We start from the raw sequence: 18185 nt of genomic DNA, 5'->3' as shown, positions 1-18185 counted from the left end.
GAATGTAAAATAAGAGAGATTCGAGTGCGCAAGGAGGCTCTCCGGCAGTCGTTCTTCCCGCGAACCATACGCGACTGGAACGGGAAAGGGAGGTAATTACAGTGGCACGTAAAGTGCCCTCCGCCGCACACCGTCGGGTGGCTTGCGGAGTATAAATGTAGATGTAGAAGTAACACATCCGACTAGTTACCGCTTGTTGTACACTTTGAATAAGGCGGATGTGTTTGCTGCCGTATAATTAAAAGGTTATTCATGTAATCTATTGAGTAAATTGCGCTGCTGAGTCGTCACCACCGACACAGTAGATTATACGCACTCCAGTCACATCAATGTAGCCAACGGGCAATAGCCACTCTCAGACAGCAAGACTAGCAGTGGAGCGCATATAAAGCGGGTTCGGGGAACGCGGTAACAGAGCAGTCATTGTCGTAACATGCGAAAATGGAGCGAGTTATCTGACGTCCAGAAGAGAATCACCATTGGCTTCGGGCCAAGGGTGGAAGCACTTCCAAAACGGCTAAGTTTTGTAAAATGTTCGCGTTCCGCCGTGATTACAGTACACGGTGCATGGGAAATTGGCGCTATCCGAAAGTGGCGTCGAGGCTACTTACTGTCTTTCGTCGTCTGATGGAATTACAATGTCATCAGAAAACCTATCAGATTTTATTTTTCTCTCTGAACTTTTGATTCCCCTTTCCAAATTTATTCTTAGTTCCCTTTCATGCTCTTCGATCTGCAGTTACTGTTTGCACAAGTTTAGATAACTTTTTGCTCATTGTATTTTACACGATCTTCAGAATATAAAAGACAGTATTCTACTCAATATTGTCGGAAGTCTTTAAAAATCACACCACGAGGATACAGTAAAAATGAGAGCACTTCCGTTTGCCGTGACCAGGGTTCGAACCTGGGTTATTGCGGCCACAACGCAATGTCCTAACCACTAGACGATCACGGCTACGAGCTCTCTGTAACAGTGCCCTCTTACGCAGAAGAAACAGGTCAGCTTTCCGCTCCGCGTAACACAATGGTTCGATTCACAGCGAGGTGGCGCGCGAGGCACGGGGGAGAAACGGGGGAGCGACGCTGCCTCTACGTCATCAAACAGAAGGCGGCGCTGTCATGCTTGGCAGTAACGCCGCTCCTGAATGAGGGATACCATTTTCTGAAATCCCGGTTCAGGTGAAAACCGCCGACTAGATTACAGCTTTCACGTGACGTGCCAGAACGTTTGCAATTCGACTCACAAAGCGCCGCCATCTTTCCTCAACATGTCGTTGGACAAAAATATGTAAACACTGGGAGAACTGCACGCTTGAAGATGAAGTTGCAGGCCAAGCCAAGATGCATGCATTCCAACAGGGGCAAACAGCTGGTGCTCCTGTAGTGGATGCTTCCCTATCCATGGTCGAAGTGTTAGTGTTTCGAAGATTTTTACCGCATACCGGGAAAGCGGAAAAACACCATCCGCTAAGTCACAACTTGGACGAAAGCGTGTGACAGACTGTCATTGAAGAGGTCTGTGACGAAAAATAAGAGGACGACAACCGCAAAAGTCACTGCAGATCTCAATGCCGCACATGCGAACCCTCTCAGCACCACAATACAACGAGAGCTCTAGAGATGGGAAACTACAGAGCCAGCTACAATTCCAAAAAAACCACTCACCATTGATGCTAACGGCAGTAACAGTCAAACTTGGTACTGAAGCCATAAAATCGGGACTGTCGAGCAAAGGAAGAAAGTCATTTGGTTGGTTGTTGCACACTGTCTGCAACTGCTGGCTGTGAGTGAAACGTGGTGGCGGTTCGATGGTGATTTGGAGCAGCCATATCGCAGTACTCCACGGACCCCACGGTTACCCTGCAAGGTCGTATTACTGTCAAGGATCATGTGCCCGTCTTGGCTGATCAGGCCTATCCCATGATATAGGACAACGATTTTTGCTCCCCTACAGAGATACCTTGTTCCAAGACGACGCGGCCACTGATCACACAGCTCGCATCGTTCAGGACTGGTTATGTGGACGCGAGGATGAACTGTTGAACCCAATCTGGCCACCACGGTCACCAAATTTCATTATTATTGTGTCTTCGTAGACCACTTCGGAGAGAAGGCTACAAGATCGGTATCTACTTCCAACATCGTTACCTGAAGTTGCCACTATTTTACAGGTAGGATGGTATAATAGATCTTTAAATACCGTACATGCCCTATATTTATCCATTACAAGACGACTGGAAGTTGTTTTGAGCGCCAACGGTTCTCCTACACCGTTTTAGGCATGGTAATGTGTTTCCGGTGTTTCCGTACTGTTACCTATCCCTGTACTCGTCCACTTATCGACCCCGTGGGTGCTAGGAAGACTGGTGCAAGGATAAGAGCAAGGGCAACGGCATATAAATGCGGGAACTATTGCATTATGGCCTTGACACCTCATAAGCGAGTTGTTGACAAGAATCATACACAGAAGAACGGACAAGAAAGCTGAGAATCCGCTGGATGACCATCATTCTGTTGGCTTTAGGAAAAGTAAAGACACAGGACAGACAGTTATGACATTGTGCGTAATAATGGAAGCAAGACTTGAGTAAAATCGTAAATTGGGATAAGGTGTTCAAAATTCGCAGGGAAAAAGCTGTAAGCTACGGGGAAAACCAGAAATATACAACATAAACGGGAACCAAATGGGGCGGGGGGGGGGGGGGGGGGGGGGGAATAAAAATGAAAAATGAAGGAACAAGAACGAAGTACTCTGAATAGACAGCATATTTATGACCTTTCTAATAAGACTACTTCTTTCGTATACCCTTTCTAATACAAGTACTTCGTTCTTGGTCTTCTATTCTTATTTTTCCCTTCGGTCTTTTGCACCTACTGTCTAATCTGTACATCGAAGAAGAAATGATACAAATAAAAGAAACGCTCACGGCTGGGATTAAAATTCAGGGAGAAAGGATATCAACGATAAGATTCGGTGGACAGGCTAATGATCATACACCGAAAGAAAAAAATTATCAAAATCGGGCACTACGAAGTACGTCAAGTGAAGGAATTCTGCTGCTTCATAAGGAAAATGATAAATGACGGAAGTAGCAAGGACGACGTAAAAAGCAGACTACCACAGGCAAACAGGTCATTCCTGGCCAAGGAAAGTCTGCAACCGTTGAGTAGGCGGCTTAGAAACAAAAAAAAAAAAAAAAGACTGGTGCTGCGTCATTTTTACTACAAATAGCTGTGACTTTAATATACAGTGATGCGTAGATAAGAATTACACAGAATGTTTGTTAAACATGTGACGTATATGCACACAGTAACGATATTTTATGATCTGAAGATCATTGCTAGCACAACAGAAACGGGTCATATTTTACAAACTCCCGATCTAGACAAAGTTGATATTGAAAATTAATATCGCTCTTCCACTTTCTTGACCATGTCAATCCTTAGAAAACTTAACATTATTACTGTTAATAATTTATAGGTGTTCTACGTATAGGACTCCTGTAAGTCATATGCACAACATCCAAGCGTTATCCATTGTACGCCTACATTTTGAAGCATAAATTAAGTTACCAGTTTCGTTCATTATAAATGCACATTTCGAATCCTGGAATAATTTTTAGCAGAGGCGGCGTAGCCACAGGGTCTTTTACAAGATCTCACAAAATGAAATCCGTAGCTGTCAGGTCCGGGGATCTAGGTGGCCATCGGCAAAACACCGCGTCATCATGACCATCCAAAAGCTTGCTTGATGCTATTTAAAGAAGACAATTGTTACAAACACACAGAAGGTGTTCTGTACAGGAATCGCCATTTTCGAGCACGACCTGGAACTTTTCACCTTAGCATCACCGCGCATGCGCCGGTTTGCGGTTCACTGTGCTTGTGCAACAATCGAGAATTTGAACTTTCTTATTAGTGTATCGCGACGCATTAAATATTTATAGCCGTTTGTCATCGTCATATTCATTTTGAATTGACCTGTGTTTTGTCGCATAGCTTTCCGCTTACTCTTCTGGATTTAACAGGCGGCAGAGGAAGATGGTATGGGTTACCACGTCACCTAGTGTTTGAAACTAGCCAACGAGAAACAGTTCAAAGACGGAGAAATGTCGTTCTAGTTCGTGTACTACGAGAAAATTCATTTAATAAATCTTTCCTAAAAGTTAAATTATAACGAAGTGCTTTACTCTCTTGATATTTACTGCTTACATTTACTATTCTATTCACTCACACGTTCTTTCACTAGCCGCGACTTGCTGTCCAAAGCAGCACAGCTTAAAACAGTCAGTAAACAGTTTTAAGGCTCATACAAGGTTTATCAGTTCAGAATGTTCGTTCAGTGCTATACGATTCACCACTAAAATTTCTGGAACACGACTACCTAGTATACAACACGGTTTGTCCCACCAAAAGAAAGTAAAAATTTTCTCTAAAATTCAAAAACTTCCATTAATGTCGTGTGTAATTAGCCTCCGAATTACTCACCAACAGGAAATTTTTACATTGTTGGAAAATTATTAGAATACAATGTCTGGTAAGTCGTTTGTTTATGTTGACAATATCAGAGGTTCAGTCACGCTTTGTCCGCTCCCCAATAGCTGAGTGGCCAGCGCTACAGAATGTCAATCCTAAGGGCCCAGGTTGGATTACCGGCTGGGTCGGAGATTTTCCCCGCTCAGGGACTGGGTGTTGTGTTGTGTTGTCCTAATCATCATCATTTCATCCCCATCGACGAGCTAGTCGCCGAAGTGGCGTCAAATCGAAAGACTTGCACCCAGCGAAATGTCTACCCGACGGAGGGCCCTAGTCACACGACACGAAATTTTTACGAAGTCTCAGACGGTGTTCGGGAAAGATAGATTAGGCAGAATTGGTGGTGGAGTTTTGTGTCTGTCTGTAGTCACGATTTCTTTCGTTCCTGTAGAAAATTCACCGTCCAATAAAACATAATGTGTTGTATTTGTTAAGTATTCCTCTTACGTATCACATATTCACGAAAAAAACTATGCAGGTTCGTATATTTGGTTACTAGCTATACTTGAAGTCACTAATGGTGGCCGTCGAGTTTAAGCTTATTCTGCGCACCTACGTCACGCATTCTCTGACAACCAATGAGCTTTCAGTAGTGTTATGAGCGCTCTGCTGTGAATGTTGTACGCAGTGCGAGTATTATAAGCGGCTGTGGCGAGTTATTTAGTGAATCTTTATTCCATTTGTTGGGAGTTGTCATGGCTGATGTTGGTGGCGAACGACCAAGTCTTCACACGCAACCGAGAGACGTAAATTGCGCGACAGACGCTTTCATGAAATGCTAAGCACGTGCACACGCGTACCGCAACTGTCGCTTGGAACCGGCAACAATGTAATCCCCGCCTCGTCTCTACTTGCGCGAACCGCCATCGTTTGTGGATCTGACTATAGTGGAGGATGTGGTACAGCGTCAAACGTCTTTCGGCAATTACGAAGAGGAAATGTAACTGTTCACCCAAGTCTGTTGTTTGCAAAATGTGTACGAATAAAGCACGCAGTGTTCCAATGGAATGGTGTCTCTCGAATCCGTGCTGATTCTCTGAGAAGACTCAGTGTGCTTTGATGCTTTCCACACAATAAGTGTGGAATCCCTGTGAGATGTGCTGGCCATATACCATATGAACGTTGCAGAGTTGCCCGAGGCGCCATACGCACGGATTAAAGCGCTTGGATGGACTCACTGTACCACATACACAATCTCATCAAATGTATCTGGACGCCTATTAGTGGACACTAATATGGGGTATTCCATCCTTCGCCTTTATGACAACTTGAACATTGCTGGGGACACTTTCAATGACATTCCTAAATAACAGCCCACTCGTCGTCAAGAGACCATAGAAGGTGGTGATATTGGATGCTGGGGTCTGGAGCAGTGTCAACATTTTAATCATCCCAAAGACGCTCCAATGAATTCAGGTCTGGGCTCTGGGCAGACCAGTCCATTTTAGCAACGTCTTCCTTCACGAGCCATTGCCTCAGAAATGCTGCTTTATGGTAGAGAAAAATGTCATGCTAATACTAAGTCGTCTTCTCCAAACTGTTCCTCTAATGTATACAGCACACAATGCTGTAAAATTTATTCGTATCACTCCACATTCTGCGTTTTCTTATGTACAAAAAGTGGCCCTCACAACCACGAAAATACCTTTGTACCTTAAATGAACTACTCTGTACTTCACCTTCGGCACTGTACATGATGGTAAGTAACGTTCTATAGGCCTTCGCCATACCTTTATCCTTCAGTCGGATTGCCAAGGGGCACAGTGTGTTTCGTCACTCCAATTTATTCGTTTCCAGTTGCGTCACTCTTTACAAAGGATGCTGACTACAGAAATGTGTTACTTACGAGGAGCTGCTCGACAACTGTACCATAATCACTGTGCTGGCTGGATTGGTGGTAGCACTTTGAAACTCATGAGTGTTTCTTTCCGCTGATTTCATGCTATTTTTTTACAATCACGCTCTGCAACAATCAGCGGTTGCTGTCCGTCAGTATGTCAGCTCTACCTGGTCCTGCTTCAGCTGTGGTTGTTCCTTCGCGTTTTCACGCCAGTCAGATCACCAACACTTGACTTGTGCAGCTTTAGATCGATTTAAATGTCCCTGACGGATTTGTTACTGAGACATCTAATGCCCAATCCACGTTAGACGTCACTAAGCTCTCCTAGCTGATCCATTTTGCTCCTACTATTGCGCTACCCCTCCTCGTATAATGGCGGATCCCCCTCTTGTGACACCTATTCCACATTACATACGAATTTGCGGATACTTTTGACCGTGTACTTGATTGCGGCTGACACGTGAATGAATCGAAGTGTTATTAAGGAACTGTCCTCACAATTTCAAAAGATGCTGTTACTGTGTCAGCTATTCCATGTAATGGTCAATTCAATGCATTTGCTGCATTTTGCCTTTTACACAGGTATGGACCCTTTCCCTTCTCTCCGCCTCCCGTTTCCTCCTCCGGTAGACTTCCCGTCTTTGTTGCTGTCACCGTTTCTCCTTTCTCACACCACGTGAGGTAGTGCAATGGACGCGCATTTGGAGGTAAGGTAGTTCGAATCCCCGCCTGCCATCCAGATTAACGTTTACCTCGGTTTTCCTCCACCGCTCACGGGAAATGCCAGGATAGTGCGCTGGAGAGGTCACGATCGTTTTCCTTCTCCATCTTTTCCCAGTCTGAGCTTGTGTCTAACCTACAATGGCCCCTACGAATGCGGAACATTGGACCCTGGTCTGGTTTTCTTGCAGGTGCTGTTCCCGCTTCCGGAGCAGAGGGGGGTCTCCAGCCTGTCGCTGCGTCACAACCGTATGGTCGACATACACGACGGAGCCTTCGCCAAACTGCCCGGACTCGTGGAACTGGACCTCAGCCACAATCTGCTGCAAGGTACCGCACTCGCCTCATTTCTTGTCTGAGTACCCTGCTAATACTCACTCACGCTGCTTTTCTCCACAAGCTTCTCGTTTTCATCTGTACAAAGAAGTACAAGTCTGCCTACTTAATTGAGCGGCCAGCACAGCCGAACACCATGCGGAGAATCCGGGTTCGATTCCCTGACTCGCCAGCTCCTGTGGACGCAGTTGACATTACGGAAAAATGCCCCATTAGCTTCTTCGCCTCGAAATAGGAGGTCATGTCGTGAATAGGCTAGAAATCCTTTCGTAAGATTCAAGAGTCATTCAATATTCTGAGCTTTGAGGACATGGTGAAAATCTCTCATTGCTATCCTCGCAAGGCAGCTAAATTCAAAGTTTATTATGACACGAATGCACTCTAAAAAAGTACCTCAAACTGCATGGAACAGTACGAATAGGCATTTCCTCGAAAGTGGCATATTCTAATATTTAATAATCGTTGATCAGTATAAGGAATCGACGTTTAGACGACCTCAGTTTATATCTGGCTAGTTAAAAAATCGGTGTGGCGGCGACCAAACTTTTAACTTCTCCAGTCAAGATAAGGGAATAAAAGTTGGTTCACGGGGGACGGACGTTCAATGAAGAGATTTCATATGTACTATCATCGTCAAAGGTTCGTGATGGGTGAGGACAGACACTGGAAAGTATTTTTTAAAAGGAGACTAAAGTGCGGTTCTACTTAACGAACCGCAACTCTCTGAAGATCATAATCATAGGCTTCCGAATGCTGCCTATGGCATGACAGCATTAGAGGGCCGTATTAGAACGTAATGAACTTGTGGGGAATATGCTGCTCTTAGAGGAGTAATCTGAAAACCTTACAGCAACGTAAAGCGTGAACCCATGTCACGGTCATTCAACCCACAGATCAAGCGAGATTCAGGGCTGGCTGGAACTGTCAATACGTCAGTCTTACAACATACGTTAGGACATAAATGGAATAGTTTTTACCAAAATCAACTTCGCCCATGCTACAAAATGGTTTGACGGATTTTCGACCAGCGTAAGAGCCATTCTCACAAGCGGGCTCATACACACAGGGTTCACAAAAATATGGAAACACACCAAAAAATTGTTTTCAAGAGATCGTCATACCATTCTTCCTGCCCTATTTACTCTGTATAGTTCCTTTATTCTATGCTGGTCCCGACGCAAACAGATCGGTGTCATCCGCAAATCTAAGGCTGGCCAGGTAAGATTTTAACGCGTATTCTTTTTCCATCCCAGTTAAATGAATATAAGACCTGTTCCAAGGATGTGGGAAATAGTTTTGGTGAAACGGATTCCTCTTGATTTAATCCCTTCTCATTTCACTCTCCTGATGTAGTCGAAGGTGATATGCAACTTTGGTGTATAAACTGAAGACTCTGTTGTTGTTACATTTTGTTCCTTGACTGTCAAGTCCCACCAGCACAGACTTTAATGTAACAGAGTTAAATGCTTTGTCATTCTTTACGTACTTCACATAAAATGGTACATGATACATGTTGCTTCTTTCTATAATTTTGTTGACATGTGTAGATGGTCCACTGTGTTACACTCAGCTTAGAAAGCCGACTTGATCTTTGTTCTACTTACGGCCTACACTTCTCGTTACATAGTAATACCTTTGTTTTGTCAATTACCACCATAAAAGAAAATTCTTGGAAAACAGTACCAGTGAGGTGGATGCTCGGGTCAGTTACACCAAACAACACCTTATAATCAGGAGTTCATTTATTCACCTCTTTACACAAGTAAGGCTTACAAAGAACTGCACAAAGATAATGTTTAGCTTAGTTCAAAGACGATGCCCCCCCCCTCCCCCCGCAGTACGGAGTACTCTTGTGTCATGAAGCGGCGAAGTACAGCAGAAATGTGCTCCAGCTGGAAACAGCAGTCAGTCGATTGCCACATTGAACTCGCCTTGACCTGTGGGGGCACTCTCCTGTGCAAGTTGATCATAACATGTCAACTGACTGTGTTGACACCGCAAATACAGTTGTAATTAAATAGTGACTATAAAAGACAACTTATTAGATGATATATCTCAATGATCATCCACTGTCCGCTTCCTTAGAAAAGCTACTTACAAATGCGATAGGGACGTTGCAACAAAAACAGCAGCCCACCTGTAATGCATGGTTCGGACTCCGAGCTGATCAACGTGACATCTCTCGGCTCAGCAGTGTAGGCTAGCGACGTTATAAGCTCCTCACACAACAACTGCTTACTAAACTGCTTGGCTAACACTTTTACCAGCATCGCAGGTTTGGTCCCTGTTTGCGATCGGCTTGACTGCAGCTTGAGTGTCGACTTTCCACAGTGGAGGACGTGCGGCCGACTGTGCTGCGCGGAGCTTACAGCCCCGCCCGCTACGAGCCGATGGCGCTGCAGCTGCTGGACCTGTCGTACAACCAGCTGCACTCGCTGGACCCACAGGCCTTCGAGCACTGCCCCAGACTCACGGTGCTCCGACTGGACTACAACCCGCTCAAGGTCATCGATGGCCCAACGCTCAGGGCGGTGGGCACGCCTCACCTGCAGGTTCGTTACCAGCGCTTCGCCACAAGTTAACATTCATCAGTCTAGCTTCCTCCTTTCGACTAGCTTGCTACAGTATTTCCACTGTTGTGCTGTTTCTCAGTATCTCTTGCTTTCGCTTGGATGGGTATCAAATGTTAATAAGTCTTTTTTGATCCATCAATGTTCTGACTGGTTTGATGTGTGCCCCACGAACCTCTTCACCTTAGAGTGGTATTTGTGCCCTATGTCGTCAAAAACTTGTGTTTTCCAGTATCTGTCTACCCCTAGATTTGCTAACCTACAGCTCCCCTGTTACCGGGAGGTTATAATTACAATGGAGCTACTCACAGCGGTCTAGTGTGGACTGTAATTATTGTGTGGCAGCGAAACTGGGTAGATATGTTAATGCATTAATCGAGAACTGATTTATGCTGGGGAAAAATTTTGGCCACCAGGTGCAAATCTGGCGCTGTACAGCATCTCGTCGACATCTTCAATGCTCATATTAATCAAATTGTGTAAGTGGTGGTTAATAATAAAATCAACATATACCGTCCTTACTTGTTTCAAATATTCTGCCCAGTGCAGTTCCTAATCGATCACATATGGAAACATTCCTATGACTCTATGCGATTGCAGTCTTTGTCGGCGTATTACACGGATGAATTCTTCTCGGGGTATCAGCCGAGTGGTGGCGTCGTCGTCTTGTCACAACGTTTCAATGAGTTTCGTACCCACCATCTTCTGGCAAAGTGTCGGGATGCTGCCTGCCTGCACTCATCTTTTGCTTTCCCCTCTTTGGGGAAGTGTGAGGGGGAGTCTGTAGCCTTTCGGCTTTTACTCCCCTGTGAACGTGTGTGTGTGATTTTTCTATAGTTTTTGGTGTCTGTGATTTGTGATGATTGTTGTGAGTGTGTCTGGTACTTGCCTGAGGTAGGCGAGAGTTTGGTGTTATATGGGATGGAACAGGATGATGGATTGGGTGTTGGGATTTTCTCTTCGACTTAGTCGTCGAAGATCGTCATAGGGCGCTTGTGTTTATCGCGGGACATGTCATACATGGAAGAACCCTGGAGATACTAAAAGGTATCAGATAGATTATATAATGGTAAGACAGAGATTTAGGAACCAGGTTTTAAATTGTAAGACATTTCCAGGGGCAGATGTGGACTCTGACCACAATCTATTGGTTATGACCTGTAGATTAAAACTGAAGAAACTGCAAAAAGGTGGGAATTTAAGGAGATGGGACCTGGATAAACTGAAAGAACCAGAGGTTGTACAGAGATTCAGGGAGAGCATAAGGGAGCAATTGACAGGAATAGGGGAAATAAATACAGTAGAAGAAGAATGGGTAGCTTTGAGGGATGAAGTAGTGAAGGCAGCAGAGGATCAAGTAGGTAAAAAGACGAGGGCTAGTAGAAATCCTTGGGTAACAGAAGAAATATTGAATTTAATTGATGAAAGGAGAAAATATAAAAATGCGGTAAGTGAAACAGGCAAAAAGGAATACAAACGTCTCAGAAACGAGATCGACAGGAAGTGCAAAATGGCTAAACAGGGATGGCTAGAGGACAAATGTAAGGATGTAGAGGCCTATCTCACTAGGGGTAAGATAGATACCGCCTACAGGAAAATTAAAGAGACCTTTGGAGATAAGAGAACGACTTGTATGAATATCAAGAGCTCAGATGGAAACCCAGTTCTAAGCAAAGAAGGGAAAGCAGAAAGGTGGAAGGAGTATATAGAGGGTCTATACAAGGGCGATGTACTTGAGGACAATATTATGGAAATGGAAGAGGATGTAGATGAAGATGAAATGGGAGATACGATACTGCGTGGAGAGTTTGACAGAGCACTGAAAGACCTGAGTCGAAACAAGGCCCCCGGAGTAGACAATATTCCATTGGAACTACTGACGGCCGTGGGAGAGCCAGTCCTGACAAAACTCTACCATCTGGTGAGCAAGATGTATGAAACAGGCGAAATACCCTCAGACTTCAAGAAGAATATAATAATTCCAATCCCAAAGAAAGCAGGTGTTGACAGATGTGAAAATTACCGAACAATCAGTTTAATAAGCCACAGCTGCAAAATACTAACACGAATTCTTTACAGACGAATGGAAAAACTAGTAGAAGCCAACCTCGGGGAAGATCAGTTCGGATTCCGTAGAAACACTGGAACACGTGAGGCAATACTGACCTTACGACTTATCTTAGAAGAAAGATTAAGGAAAGGCAAACCTACGTTTCTAGCATTTGTAGACTTAGAGAAAGCTTTTGACAATGTTGACTGGAATACTCTCTTTCAAATTCTGAAGGTGGCAGGGGTAAAATACAGGGAGCGAAAGGCTATTTACAATTTGTACAGAAACCAGATGGCAGTTATAAGAGTCGAGGGACATGAAAGGGAAGCAGTGGTTGGGAAGGGAGTAAGACAGGGTTGTAGCCTCTCCCCGATGTTGTTCAATCTGTATATTGAGCAAGCAGTAAAGGAAACAAAAGAAAAATTCGGGGTAGGTATTAAAATTCATGGAGAAGAAATAAAAACTTTGAGGTTCGCCGATGACATTGTAATTCTGTCAGAGACAGCAAAGGACTTGGAAGAGCAGTTGAATGGAATGGACAGTGTCTTGAAAGGAGGATATAAGATGAACATCAACAAAAGCAAAACAAGAATAATGGAATGTAGTCTAATTAAGTCGGGTGATGCTGAGGGAATTAGATTAGGAAATGAGGCACTTAAAGTAGTAAAGGAGTTTTGCTATTTGGGGAGCAAAATAACTGATGATGGTCGAAGTAGAGAGGATATAAAATGTAGGCTGGCAATGGCAAGGAAAGCGTTTCTGAAGAAGAGAAATTTGTTAACATCCAGTATTGATTTAAGTGTCAGGAAGTCATTTCTGAAAGTATTTGTATGGAGTGTAGCCATGTATGGAAGTGAAACATGGACGATAAATAGTCTGGACAAGAAGAGAATAGAAGCTTTCGAAATGTGGTGCTACAGAAGAATGCTGAAGATTAGATGGGTAGATCACATAACTAATGAGGAAGTATTGAATAGGATTGGGGAGAAGAGAAGTTTGTGGCACAACTTGACCAGAAGAAGGGATCGGTTGGTAGGACATGTTCTGAGGCATCAAGGGATCACCAATTTAGTATTGGAGGGCACCGTGGAGGGTAAAAATCGTAGAGGGAGACCAAGAGATGAATACACTAAGCAGATTCAGAAGGATGTAGGTTGCAATAGGTACTGGGAGATGAAAAAGCTTGCACAGGATAGAGTAGCATGGAGAGCTGCATCAAACCAGTCTCAGGACTGAAGACCACAACAACAACAACATGTCATACCGACCTAGGGAGTGGATGAGTACGTTTCCGGATCTGGAAGAACCCTCGTAGAAGGCCCTTGCCAGATCCTGGAAACGCTCTCTCAGGAGTGGGATTTCGGCTGCGGCGTGCAGGTCGTCTGTAGGGAACCCAAGAGGTAAGTGTAGTGCCCTTCTGAGGGCGCGGTTCTGCAGCCTCTGGAGTTTGTCCAGGTGCTGCTTTGCCGCGTATCCCCAGACAGGGCACGCATACTCCATTACTGGCCGGATCAGGGCCTGGTAGACATTTACTGCTACTGGGTAGGGAAGGGAGCTGGTTGTGTTCAGGATAGGATATAGGATGGACATTCTGGCGCAGGCCTTCCTGTGGACCTCGTCTATGTGGGGTTTCCACGTAAGACGAGAGTCCAAGGTTACGCCAAGGTACTTGGCGGTTCTGCGCCAGGGGAGTTGGGTTCCATTTAAGTGGAGGTGGAGGGGGGGACGTTGAGGAGGTTCGCGCCTTCCGAGCCTGCGGGTAATCAGCATCGCCTGCGTCTTCTCCGAATTGATGGTGATGCGCCAGCGACGGGCCCAGGTTTCTGTGTCATCTAAAACCCTTTGTAGCCTACGAATGACCAGGTCCTTGTTCGCATTTCTCGTGTAGAAGGCTGTGTCGTCTGCGTACTGCGCGGTGTGCACCAGGGGGGCCGTCGGAGTGTCCGCAGTGTACAAGCTGTACAATACGGGCCCCAGGACCGATCCCTGTGGCACCCCCGGGATGCTGCGTTCTGCATATCTATATAGCTGCTTGGCCGTCGTCCGCTTCTGTAGGCCGGCCAATCACATTCCTCCGGAAGGGGGTACCGCGTCGGTGGTGGTGGGAGGAGGGGGGGGGGGGGCGGTCGAGACCCGGTGGCTATTCTGTGAACTTGCATTCACAGCGCCATATTTGCACCTGGTGGCCCAAACTGAAACTATTTTTTTCAGCGTAAATCGATTCCGCATTAACACATTAGAGTATCTCACAAGTTTCGTTACCATACGATAATGTGGTTAGTTGTACTTTAATTATAACCACCCATGGAACTTATTCCCTGAATTCATAACACTTATCCTACCATCCTGTTCCTTCTTCTGGTTAGTATCTCCCATACGTATCTCTCCTCGCCGAATCTATGGAGAACCTCCCTATTTCTTATCAGTCCTCCTAACAATCAACGTTCTACAGCATACTTCTGAAACGCTTCGATTCTATTCTTATCTAGTTATCCCACACTCCACGATTTACAGTCATACCATACCGTGCTCCAAACGTCAATTCTCTGAAATTCCTTACTCAGATTAAGGCCGATGTTTGATACTAACGGATTTCTCTTGGCCAGGAATGTCCTCTTTGGCTGTGCTAGTCTCCTCCATATGTTCTCCTTGCTTTGTCCGAGGTGTGTAGTTTCGCTTCCTTAACTTCGTCTACTTCGTGGTCCCCAGTCCTGATGGTAAGTTCGTCGCTCATTTCAGTTCTAATAATTCTCATTACTTTCGTCTTTCTTAGATTTCCTCTCAATCAATATTCTATACTCATTAGACTGTTCATCCGCCGGCCGGTGTGGCCGAGCGGTTCTAGGCGCTTCAGCCTCGAACCGCGCGACTGCTACAGTCGCTGGTTCGAATCCTCCCTCGGGCATGGATGTGTGTGATGTCCTTAGGTTGGTCGGGTTTAAGTAGTTCTAAGTTCTAGGGGACTGATGACCTCAGATGTTAATTCCCATAGTACTCAGAGCCATTTAGACTATTCATCCAATTCAGCAAGTCTCACAATTCTTCTTCACTTTCATTGAGGATAGCAGTGTCACCAGCGAATCTTATCAATGATCTCCTTTCACTACTCCAAATTGCAATACCGGTCTTGAATCTTCTTTTGTTTCCGTCATTCTTTGTACAAATTTAAAAAGATGAAAGAAAGACTGCATTTCTATCTTACGCCCTTTATCTTTCATTCTTGTTGTTCCTTCTTGATTCTCATATACATCCATATTTTTCAGAGAATTTCAAACATTCTGCAACATTTCACACAACTGATCGCTTTTCCTAGGGTCGATGAAATCCGATGCACATGCCTTGATTTTTCTTAAGTCTTGCTTGCATTATCAGTTACAACGTCAGAATTGCCTCTCTGGTGCGTTTACATTCTCGAAAACCAAACTAATAGCCATATGAAAAATTTTCTTCTAATTGTTCTACGTATTATTCTTGTCAACAACTTAGACGCATGAGATGTTAAGCTGATTGCCTTATTCTCTTCCGGATTGTGCCGATCAAATTTTCCAAACGCCTTATAATACGTCTCAAGACTCGTATATTCTACAAACCAACTTGAATTGGTTTACCTCAATGATTTGAGAAATTCCAAACCCATGTTACCTTTCTCATCTGCCTGATTTTTTAGCTTTTCTACTGGTTGCCATTTTCTGACTAACGTCACGTAACTCTATACCATTCGACCATGGTTTCTCGAACAACGTTGCACGTGTGTGTCACACCAATGCAGGCGACCTTTTTTTTTTAGGCATTTCGATTGGCGTGACAGTTTTAACACTTTCACTGCCGCCCAAAAAAAATTACCCCACGATACTCCACTTCATCAATGGGCTCCGCAATTTTGTTTTAGCTTCCCTTTTTTGCGTGCTATGGTACTGAAGAGCTGGAAATTAAATGTGTCCCGTAACTGTAGACATATTAACAGCAAGCAAACAGAACATTAATTAACTTTAACTTTCGAGTTGATAATTGGAACTATGACTGCACTCTTACAGGGATAGACGTTTGATGTCTTGCAAACACGTTCGTGGGGGGGACGACTTTTTATTTTTCCTATATACATTTGATTATCATTTCTCTCTAAAAAAAAAAAACAGCAGGAAAGGCGTTCGAGTAAAAACTTGCTGTTTCTTTGTTCATTATTGTATCACCCGTAACTGTGTTACGTCCATTATTTTATAGAATTTTCGAGTTACTGTACTTCACAAAGGGTCAAGAACGCCCTCTTCCTAGAATATCGAAACTTCACTACACTCAGAGGAGTGAGCACAATTCTAAATTAGTTGGACGTAGTTCGAATATTGCATTTCTCCGGTCCAAAATGTCATTTTTCTTACGAGAAATATATGAGTGCTTAAGAGTACCGCGCTGGCGATTGCAGTAATATTCGTTCCACTATCGTCGATAGTAAATTCCTCTCGACGATATAAACGAGTTTCAGAATCGAAAAATGTACTACAGTAAAATATTACCGATAATCGCCGCGACGTACAACGTACTTTCGGTGAGCTTACACCGCAGTCCTGCATCCACGAATCATCATCATCATCATCATCATCATCATCATTAGATCTTTTGACCTGTTATGGTCTCCTCTAAGAGGTCCTGTTGCCACCTTTTCGCTGGTCAACCCAGCGATACTACGCCCCTAGGGTTGTACATTTCGCGTATGGACCACTAAGATAAGACGCGAGAAATTAGGGCTCGTACAGAAGCTTCTAGACAGTCGCAGGGACAGGAAAAGAAATGACTGTTAGTGGTACTTGATGGATTCCGCCATGCACCGCACAGTGGTTTTCGGATTATGTATATATGTAGATGATATGGGGCTAGGATTTTGGGATCCTTTAAGCTCATGCATTGTAGATGTTTTCTCCAGTTGTTTTGGTAGGTCTGTATATAATTTGTGATGGGTTCCATTTCAAGGTCCTTCACCACATCTGTTCCTTTCGTAATCCCATGGAGTAAGACCAGCTGTTCGTCTCAAGAACTTCATTTCACAGGCTATTAGCTTTTCGCATCTTTTGTCTACTGCACAGGCTTCGTTACCGTAGCACAACACAGGTCTTACTAAGGTCTCAAAATCGTTTTCTCGCGTCCTTCTGGACTACGGAAGATTCCATGACATTATTAATAGCTCCCATTAGTTCTTTATACCTAGTGGCTAGATCTGTTTCCCCCAGAAGGGATAGTTTATGGTCAAAATATGTGATAATGTTCACCCTTTCCAGAACTTTAAATTTCAAAAAGGTTTTACTTTGTACTAAGTATTTTCCGCAGGGGGACATACTTTGTTTTTCAGTGTTTATGCTCATGCAACTTTTCTCGGATATTATCTATAAAAGGTGTATAGAACTCTGCAGGCCATCCTCTTTCTACAAGAACTAAACCCTATGTGCAAAGTAAGGCCTCTAGATTTGGGTTTCTGTTGATTTGAATGAAGCTGCATGGCATTTGTCTCCACTCTTATGATTTTATCCACGTAAGTAATAAAAAAGAATGGTGGAACCACGCACTCCAGTCTTACTCCAGCAAACATTCTGCCCCAGTCTGATAATTTTCTTGAGAAGATTAAATAAATCTGTCAGTTTGCCCCACACAGGAATGGACTCTGGACAGTACTGACAGACTGGATCAAACGGACGGGGTCTGCATGTCAGTGGAATACTACGGGCGTGATATCGGCAGGCCGGATCCGTAAAAAATATCCGCTGAACTTGCCGGCTGTTCTGGCTCGTTTCAGAAATCCGCTTGTGTCAGGTCAAATAATGTGGGACTTACATATGTGCGCAAACCTCAAAGAAGAAAGCAACCTTGCGTGATGTATCACTGACGAGTCATACAGCTCGACAACACTTTTACCATGCATACAAAGAACTGCTACAATATAGTCCAGAAGGTAACTAAGCTAAATACGCAGTGAGACGAATAGGAATGACACTTTTATTCAAAAACAATAATTATACTGAAGTCAAACGATTTATGATGGTCTCCTGAACATTGCCAATGGTGAAACATGGTTCCTAATATGTGTGATAACCACGCACTGCTATGCATGCTCTGCAAAGTTCTCCAATGCTGGCCACAAGAC

At 44.2% G+C, this 18185-nt stretch overlaps 1 protein-coding gene and 1 non-coding gene across 2 annotated transcripts in view; one reads left to right on the top strand and one right to left on the bottom strand.

The window, feature by feature from the left end:
- LOC124545177 (chondroadherin-like protein) overlaps nt 1–18185 on the top strand; it is a 186021-nt gene that overhangs the window by 74668 nt on the left and 93168 nt on the right. Inside the window, exons 3-4 of the mRNA XM_047124016.1 lie at nt 7291–7429; nt 9767–9987. Coding sequence (XP_046979972.1) covers nt 7291–7429; nt 9767–9987 — 360 coding nt within the window. The remainder of the gene's footprint in view (nt 1–7290; nt 7430–9766; nt 9988–18185) is intronic.
- Trnah-gug lies at nt 887–958 on the bottom strand. Its single transcript has one exon. It is a non-coding gene; the product is annotated as a tRNA-His (tRNA).

The sequence above is a fragment of the Schistocerca americana genome, chromosome 8 (genome assembly GCF_021461395.2).
Source record: "Schistocerca americana isolate TAMUIC-IGC-003095 chromosome 8, iqSchAmer2.1, whole genome shotgun sequence".
NCBI lineage: Eukaryota > Metazoa > Arthropoda > Insecta > Orthoptera > Acrididae > Schistocerca > Schistocerca americana.
The sequence above is the reverse complement of the archived record's forward strand: the minus strand, read 5'-3'. Positions and strand labels throughout refer to the sequence as shown.